The following is a 9,908-nucleotide window of genomic DNA, read 5'->3' on the forward strand; positions in this document are numbered from 1 at the left end:
GAAGAGCTAGGTGTTCCAGATTGAGTTTGAAGGAAGATGTGTTTCAAGGAATCATGGAGGCAGGGGGAAAGCGTGAAGGAAAATAGTTGATTTTAAGGAACAAAAGATCTTTTAGTGTTTGGCAGTGTTAGTCTACAGAAGCAAAATGTGCATAACCCTAATACCAGACCTAACCAAGTAAACCCAGCCATAACCTAATGACCCAGTAGACTTCATGGAGACTGTATTCATCGTAGTATATGTACTTCTCATGACATGATTATTTCATTAACATCTAGATGAGTTATTCTCATGTGATTCTACACAGTAATAGCACAAGGGATTTGTAAGTGTAAACAAAAAGGCTAATAACAGTGTACAATTTATATTTAATGAATAATGCACTTCACTTTCAGCCTAGTAAAATAATACTCAGGATGTGTTCCTGTGGCATTTTCTTTTATGAATTCAGACAGCCAAATGTGAGTGACTCAGGGGACTATGCATCTCACTGCCTGGTGCCAATGAGTAACTCTGAGTTGTTCTGTGAAGAGAGATTGTTATAAATCTTGTGGCCATTTTAATGTTCTCAAATGTACTGCTCTGGATGTAAAGAGAACTTCTTATTTCCGTGCAGAATAAATAGGTTTTGCAAAAAGTCAAACTAGAATCAAATCTTATCAAAAAAGTGGTGATTTGGTTGCATTCTCCTGCCCTTCCTTTCCAAGATGATAACATTCTTAGGTAGGATGGATGAAGTGTCCCATTGTTTATTCTCTACTAGATCTAACACTTGCAGTTCTCCCATCGTCTCTTCAGTTTTCTTTTTCCCTCACAGTGAAAACATGCTTGGTGTACTACAAAAGGCAAATGTTACTCTGCTTGTCTGTTCAGATGTCACCCCATCTATATTTTCTCTTTAATTTCTTGAGTTCTTAGAAATTTTAGGGCTTTGGTCGCAAAAGCTGTTAGAACTTCTCCTCTGCCAGTTCTATACTAAACCAACTTGCTCTTATCTTACTCAAAATATCTGTGTTAATAACAATAATAATCTCTTTTCAGCAAAACTTGTAACAAGAATTCCAACATCTACATCCTTGAGTGTCAACCATCTTTAATGTTAACACCTTTAACCCTACCCTTAGAGAAATTCTGTCCTCTTTCCTTTCTTTATTCCCTCCATTCATATCGTCACAATTATTCCCATAATATGTCCTCAGGCCCACATTATTCCCTTTATACTCTTTTCTTTTGGGGTTACACACATTTCTGGTTTTGACACTCTCATTTTTCATTTTTACTCTAGTCTTTATGTCAAGTTAATTTCATCTGCAAACAAAAAATATTCTAGACTGAGGAAGAGGATGTCATTTCCTGTAACTATTCTTCAATTTGCATTAACTATTTGTATATTTTTACTGTAGATATACCTACATGCATTGCTCTTACCCAGAGAATTTTTAAATTTCTGTGGCCACAGAAAAAGCCATGGGCCCCATGTAAGACATATGCCAGTTTATGAAATGGGGTTGTAGATGTCTAAAAGAGGGAGACTCCAGTCCTGGAGGTCAGCTTCTAAAATTCTATCCTGCATTCATAACTGATGATTCAAGAGTTTGAAATATGGGAGACTTCAATGAGATAGTTGGCTTCAACACTCACTGAATGTAAAAGGAATTGCAAACGCTCTGAGGTAATTTTGTATATTGTACACTGTACAGCAGATTGCAAGTGTCTGGATGTGTCAACCATGTCCAAGGTCTTCCTTGGAACACCTGAGGACAGTCACTGGGGAAGGATGGGGGAATTGAGTTGGTTCTCCAAGGGAATATCATAATCTAAACCTACCTAGGAAATGAGAGGACTTGTCCAAGAAAGCATTCTCAGGAGGCTGGATAGGACATTCTCCTGTTCATGCCAGTCTTGGGCACTTAGGTCCTGACAATCTCAGAAAGTTAAAAGTTGAATGTAAATCACCTACCTAGTGAGGAATCTCAGAATGCATAGCTAGTTAAGTAAAAAACTGTATGGGCCTACTTGAAAGTACCATCATAAAATAGGAAATCTGAATACGTATCATATTAAGGAGTGTCATTTCCTTCATAGATAAGCATCTGCTTAGATCCTTTCATAATGGAGTTATAGCAGCATTGCCTGTTTCAGTCCACTGTTGCAAGGTGGGAGAGAACAGATTTTGAAAAGAAGCATTTACCTGTTTGGTTCTAAAGGATAGCTCACTCATAGCTCTGAAAAAAGAACTGAATGCAACTTTACTCTGCCAAAACACAAGAGCTGGACACAGAAGTGCAGCATTAACAGGTATGTAAATCCTTGGGAGGAGGGACACCAAAGAATTTATAAGCTGTACATTACCATAACAAAACTTTCCCAGGGAATGGGGAGCATGCTACTTCTGCCACCACTTAAACAGAAGAAATGCAGTTAATGGGAGCTTGGTAACATTCAGGGACGGGCTCAGCTACACTGAGAGTAAATAGCCTCATAAAATTCCCCTCTGGATAACAACCTGAAACACTACAAAGCACATCCAGCACAATAAATTACAAAGCACTGTCTACCAGTATATACATGGTCATTTTGTCCTACTTCAGCTTTAGACTTCACACACTTTAACTATGTCAGAGAAAGTTATCTCACAAAAAAATCTCCCTGATTTAGCAGACCGATTCACCCACCTTCCTCTTGCTAAAGTACACAATTTTTATTCAGTCTCACAGAATAAAGCAAGATTTCTGGCATTCTTGTGGTTCTTTTCTGAAACATTTTTAATTTATTAACATCCTTTAAAAAGTTATTATTAATGAAATCAAGTACTATGCTGTAGAAATTATCTTATTAGTGCTCAACATAGTCACACCAATTCCCACTTTTATAAGATACACTGCTACTCACCCAAAGATGGTGTTAGCCCTGATAACAGCACCTTTTTACCAAATGATCATATTAACTTGGCAATATGCTACAGCTCCAACACATTTTCCCAATCCCTGATTTCCAGGATAAGCAAGGCCTGTATTTTTATTGAACTGAACTTCCCCTGTTGGGCTGTAACACGTCTGTATTCTAAACCATAAAAATTACCCTTAAAGCATACCTTTGGTTACATAAAACTAGTAAAAAACTGTGCTAAAGAGTAGATTGACAAAATGAAAAACAGTCTTCATTAAATGCATACGACTACATTAAGATCCTTATAATTTATAACAAGGGTCTCTCCAGTCCTTTCCTCTAATAGCTACAAGAAAACCCCTGCTACCAACAACAGTTAAGGATGGTTTGGTACATAGATGTGTATTGGCATAGACAGTTCTCATGGGAAGTAGTAAGAGCTAGTTCTAAGAAGAAAAAAACAGATATGAAGACAGTGCCAGTGTGCAAAGAAAAAAACACCTAGAAAAGCAATAAACTAAAAGTTTTTGTCAACTTTGACATTATTTTACTATTTATGCTGCTGAAAGCACTGTAAACTGCATGAGGAAAGACTAGAAACATTAGTTTTGCAAAAATTGCTAGGGAAATCACTGAAAATGTCACAATAAAAAGATTTTCAGTCCAACATCTTTTTATTGCCTTGTATTTTCTCTTACTAACCCAGGATGGATTGAATTTGCATGCACTGTATTCTTACTATATGATATATATGACCTGTTCAGAGCCAAAACACTGGAGATCTTCCAGCACATTTATAATTTGTTCAGGAATGAAAAAACCCCAACTTTCTCAAGAAGAAATTCAAGAGAATTCTTTCTCTTTGGACAATTAGAAAAAAGCCTTATAACCGATTTTCTAACCAGGACACTTTCTGCTTTTTCTAATTATGGGTGAACTTACTCTACAAATTAAAGAAATAGATGAAGAAAGGCATTAGTTTTTGGTTGTAAGGCCTTGAAAGCCATTCTAAATAAAGGTGCTTTGAAGTTTCCTTAATTGATAGACTTATGGAATAATTCATACAAGGAAAAGATAGAAATGAATGAGATATTATTTTCCATTGAAGGGATTCAAAGAAAGATGAAATGCCATATTCCTCCTTGAATGCACAGCTGTAAAGAAGAAGAGGCAAGACAAGCAGAGGACTCTATGTGACACTGCAGATAGACAATGTATGTTAAAATACACAGTTTTAAATCCTTAGCTTTATTAAAATAATTCAAAAGAAATACTAGAATCTTTTTTACCACAGTAGATTTGCCCAGCAAACAAACAAATCTTGCTAATTCTCTTGCAAATTTCATCTGTTTAAAGCTTCTGAGAGTTGAATATGAAATAATTTATCCCCCAGTACATCTCAGGTTCTCAAATTCTGTATGCAATATCAAATAGGTGAGCATAATGACAGCCATAAGGATTCTGTTAAAGCTAACTATGCAGAAACTGAATGGTGCTTGCCTTCACAGGTTTTTAGTTTTTATGAACCTGGACCTATGGAGCCAGTTCCACTTGTATGTAAGTACTTCAGATATCATTGCCACAATGAGCATAGAGCGCAAGACATTGCAACAGACCTAACTCAAGTGAAACTAAACCCCAAGCATTTTATATTTAACATTTATATTTAAAATAAACATTAAAAGATGTTTACAAATTGAGGTACCAGCTGAATTGAAATGCCTTGAAATCACTTGAAAGATGATGCCATTGGCAAAAGGAAAACCAACTGTTGAGTAGAACAGAATTTGGGAATATTTGTAGTGATTAATTATGAACTGATATGAATACTGTCCACAGAGAATATCAAGTATTTCCAGCAGCAGACAATCCATGTCAGTGCTCACTAGCTTTTTTTTAAGCTCATTAAATGTCTTAGACATGACCTTCTGAAAAGAGTATCAAATGGCAGATGAATAGAGAAAATATTTCTCCTTAATTGCAAGTTATAAGAGAAAGGATTATGAAAACATGCATACAAGATGAGGGTGGTGGGATTCTTGAGGTTTATTGACTAAAAATGTTAAAATAGAAGCGCTGAATGAATGGCTAATAAACATGCTGTAGGAATATCATGACTGTTGCTGGTTTGATGGCTGATGTTCTGGCAAATCCTGACAGGACATATAGCTATATACTGGTGCACATTAAACATGAAAACTAGCTTTGACCACCGTTAAATTTTTTTCTGTGTATTGCAAACACCTGTGAGTCACTGCTACAAGGAGAAGAGAGTTTTCTTACCATTAACTGAGCGGGTTAACAAGATTGAGCACTGCCAAGGGAAACTACCTGAAAATGCAGTAAAATGGTGTCTTTGGCTAGGTTAGATCAGTGCACAGCCTAAAGGAATCAAATGGAGAGAAGACTCAAAACCTGGGGTCTCTGAGATGCTCTGAGAGAAAAGCTGACAAGTTTGAACTACTTTATCTTCGGTACATTTTAAATTTCCTATCTCAGTGGAGAAATCAGAAGAACAAAAGTCAAAATGCAGGAAAATAATCTGTTCAGCCTGTAGAGATAAAACAATGTAGTAAACAGACTGAATCAAAGAAGGATAAATAAATATACCACTATCAAGTTATAGCAGCTAAATGCGACATTTTAGTCACTGAGCAAACACTGATGTATGACTATGTACAGGAATTTTTGAAGCACCTGATTTGAGACCCAGAGCACCTGGGACACATTCTTTGGTCTGGGCGAGCTGAGAGATGGTCTTATGGAAGGAGAAAGATGGACACAAAGAGATTCCCACAGGTACTGCTGTGGCATGAGCATGCATTGACCATGTTTCTCCCATAGCTGCAGCAGAGCTAGAGATGAAATACAGAATTCCTATGGCACATAAAAATGCAACTATCAACAGAGAATCTACACCAATGTTGTTGCTTTGAAGACAGAGATGTTGGCAGAGTGAATAGTTCTCTCTGCAGCTTGTCTTTCTCTCATGGAAATGAAGCTTGATAGACATCAGACATCAGAGAGTCCCTATACAATCCTAGATGGCCACTAACTAGTTACATAACCTTGGGAAAGCATATTACTTTTCTGTACTTGTGTCTCGTCTTGTCTGTCTGGAATGGCAAGTTTTAACATGATTAAATAGAGAGCGATTATCTCTCAACCTCTGTGTGCAATATTAGAGTTCCACACTGAAGTTCCCAACGTTCTCAGCCAGGGCCACTAGGTGCTGCTGTAATATGAGTAATTAAAATAATAACTATTCTTAAAGGAGTTACATATATTCTTTCTATGGACTGTTTGAAAAAGTCTGAAAGTCAGAGAAAAAAATTATTCTAAACCGGCATATTTTTTGAACAGCAAGAAGTGAAAGAGCCCATTATTCACCCACTGGTCTTCAAAAACTTCCCCCTTACCTTTTGAAGCTTTGCAGAAAAAAAAGCTGCAAACACCTTCCCCATTTAAAATATGTACTGAACAAATGAACTCCTTTTTCTATTCCATTTTCATTTGTAAGCCCAGTTTAAGCAGTTTGCTGTTGTGCAAGCTCATCCAAATCATTATACTCCAAAATCCTGGCCAGCTACACAAACCATGAATCATATTTATGTATTATTTGAATGTGAACAGAAAGGCAAAGTCCTCAGCATGGGGGAGCATGACTGGAACTGCAAATGATTCAGTAAATGCATGGTGATGTTACTGAGGCTCAGTTTTGTACCTGTCAGTTCCACAGGCTTCTAAGGAGGTTTTATCTTATTAAATGTAGTTGACTAGCCACCAACACAGTAAGAGATTAGTAAGTCTCCCTTTGAATCAGTCACTAAATGCTTCTTGTCTGACACTACTAAAATGTTTTGAAGCAGCTGCCAGCTATAGCTCAGAGAGCTATATGACTAAAGTGCTATTTCTGAAAGTCTTGGAGTCAGTGTATCTAACTGGACTCCACAGTGGACAATCCAAAAAGACTATTTATATTTAAAAATAATTTGGCAAGTCCTGTTCATCAAACCATTTTTCCAGACACAAAGACTCCACTTAAAAATTTGTTCTTGAATTTACTGCCCTTAAAAATTAAGTTACATGAAATTATTTGAATCATTATCAGAACAGGTCTGCTAAGGTGGTTCTGGATTAATTAGAAGTGATGAAGTTTTGCTTCTGGGTTATCTGAAGATCCAAAGTCAGTAAGCACAGAAACAAAGTGACAAACACTAAGCACATGTAGAAAATAAGGTATTGGGAACACTATACAAGAATCAGGACTTTATGGTAAACATGGGACAGAATATTCATAGTTTCAATAATTATTAAAAAGCATTTGAGGAAAGTGCAGTAGTGCTAACACAAGCTAAAAATATATTTTATTCTTACCATTTGAGACTGGCTCCGGGGACAGCCATTGATATCTTCAACCTTTTCATTTGCTAAACAAAAACAGTGAGGAGAAAAGCAGAAATAAACAATGAGATGAAACTTTTCTTTCCAACCCCCAGTCAAAAAGAAAAGACCGAAAAATCAAAACAAACAAACAGCAACAAAAAAACCAACAAAGGAAAGCAGAAAAGACCCAGCAATAAAGTGCAGAGGGTTTTGTTGACACAGAGCTCCCTTCTAAGTAAAGCTCAGTCATACAGTAACAACACTCTTGGTAGCAGCAGTTGCTTCCACATGTGAAATCATGCAAAGGGGGAAGTGCGAAGGAGGTCGCTGCTAATTCTTCAGCCCCTGCAAAATAACTGCTGACATGAAATCTTCCACAATTGTCTTTGCAGGGTCAGGATATAGTTTCAAGGCATCGCAAAAGTATGAGCCACTCCAACTAACAAAATGCACACATGGGAGACATATGGTTTAATGGAGCATTCATTTCTGACAATTCAAAGTGTGTAAGATACAGTTCTGGCCATTTAAAGTATGGTTAAACAGCAGCTTCCAAACATGCTCACATAAACATATTTTTTAATTAAGACAGAATGAACCACACAAATATCAAAGACCCAGTCAAATTGTATTATTCAGGGTTTGTCTTATTGTTAAACACATTCAGCTTGAATAATATATTCCCCCATGCATGGAGTCAGCTCCCAGTACTTCCCTCAGCCCTGGTCTTACCGATGATCTGGATGATTTCTGCTAGCAGAACTCCATCTGCAATGTCCTGTTGCAAATCCTTGATCAACCGCTTGTGGCCAGATTTTGCTAGGTAGTGGTTAGCCCAGTCTGTGTAAATCTGCAGAGCAAAGGGGGAGGGCAAGGGGAAGAAGGGGAAGAGAGGAAAGAAGACAAAAAGTTTTAAAACAAATGTTGGCTTGCACACCAGAACTATTTTGAATCACATTCCCATTTAAGAAGTCAGCACCAAAGGAAACTATTTTAATGTTGTGGGTTTTGTCCTTTTTTTTTTTTTAAATGGCCATGCCCCTCCTCCTGCCATCCTCTGTTTTATTTTAACTTCAAATGATTCAGGCTGTTTCATGAGGGTTCAAACTTGCTGTGACCAAGCAAAATTACCCTTATGACTGTAAAGGAAACTCCTGTTGTAAATCAGTCACATCTATCACAATCCTACCTCCCACCACGTTTCTACCTCTATGCATGCCCCAACAACAACTTTCACACTCTGGGGCTGCCTAAGTGAAAGTGATAGCACTGACATGTGCCTGTGTTTGGGTAAGAGTCCATTAGGTTGTCACAGGTGTTCCTGTGCCTGGTGATGCCTCTGTGAGACTTCCTGCAGCAGTCACTGTGTCCCACTGTGCAGAGACTTGCCTACAGTTTGGAGTGCTCTAATGTGCACAGAGGAGACTGAGAGCACCAGATGCACAGTAGTGTCATTGCTGGAAGTAGAGTCTATATATATGCTGAAAATATGCTGCATCCTTTCTATGACTAAAGAGGAGGTGGGAAGGCTGAGACAGCGTAACACCAAATACTGCTGCAACAGGCAGAACAAAAATGGCAGTTATCAACTAAAGGTTGAAAAAAGCCAGCTGAACTACATCCTCCAAAATAAGGGCGGAGAGGGGTTTGAAGAGAGGGGTTGAAGGCATTTCATAAGGTGTATATGTACACAGAGCATTTGGTAACACCTACAGCAGGCACACAAGCAGAACCATGTTCACTTAAGGCAAGATAAATGGAACAGACACCTCCACCTCTATACTGAAGAAAAGTGCACCCCAAGAGATGCTCACATCATCCCAGGGTGCCCCAACATGCAGAAGGAGCTCAGACTAGCAGCTCGGCAGCAGATGTCACACAGCTGGAGGGTATCACTGGCCCTTGGCAGTCAGCCCTGGTTCCCTGTTGCAGGGTGTCCCTGACCTCTCTCCTCACTCCAGAAAGTAGGACTTGTACGGAACCTCCCACTACCATGGGGTGCTACCACTGAAAGTGTATATGTATGACAGCATCACTGTGTGAGCAAATATAATATCTAAGCGTCTTTTTCTGCTGAGAATATTGTTTGAAAATGCTGAAACTGTACCTCTTCCATTAAAAAAAAAAAAAGATTACTTTATGAACATCCGTTTATTTAGTCTCACAGAGCCTTGAGAGGAAGGCATCAGAATCCCATTTTTTACCAGAAAAACAGAGGCCAAAACCGCTAACTACTTGCGTATTTCACCAAGGAAATCTGTGGCAGAATGAGGATGGGAAAACATGCATTTCACAGCCCTCAGTCTTACCCAGAGAATAACATCTGCTTTCCCCACCTCAAAAGTAGCACTGCTCAGTCCATGTTCAGAGGCTAAGGACTCCTTCACTACCTGAGTACCTTGTCACAGATTTTATCCCTCTTTATTAAAAGAGAGAAAACTGTAACTTGCTTCATCTACCCTATTTCTTCTCATATTCCTGCACATGGATAAACAGCTGATTTCCCACAGCCTTCTTCACACCTTTAGGATTTTAGATATCTCCACATAATTTAACTGGAAGTGGAGTCAGCTCTCCCATAGCCAAAGGATGCTGCTGTTAAATGGGGCCTTCAATTTCCCTGTTGCACTCAG

The 9,908-nt window shown here is 38.3% G+C and overlaps 1 protein-coding gene across 1 annotated transcript in view; it reads right to left on the reverse strand.

Annotated features, from left to right (window-relative positions):
* NAV3 (neuron navigator 3) overlaps positions 1-8,125 on the reverse strand; it is a gene marked incomplete at its 5' end in the record, with an annotated part of 183,941 nt that extends 175,816 nt beyond the window's left edge. Inside the window, 2 exons of the mRNA XM_009078194.1 lie at positions 7,267-7,319; positions 8,008-8,125. Coding sequence (XP_009076442.1) covers positions 7,267-7,319; positions 8,008-8,125 — 171 coding nt within the window. The remainder of the gene's footprint in view (positions 1-7,266; positions 7,320-8,007) is intronic.
* Positions 8,126-9,908: the final 1,783 nt, after the last annotated feature.

The sequence above is a fragment of the Acanthisitta chloris genome, unplaced genomic scaffold (genome assembly GCF_000695815.1).
Source record: "Acanthisitta chloris isolate BGI_N310 unplaced genomic scaffold, ASM69581v1 scaffold8450, whole genome shotgun sequence".
Classification (NCBI taxonomy): domain Eukaryota; kingdom Metazoa; phylum Chordata; class Aves; order Passeriformes; family Acanthisittidae; genus Acanthisitta; species Acanthisitta chloris.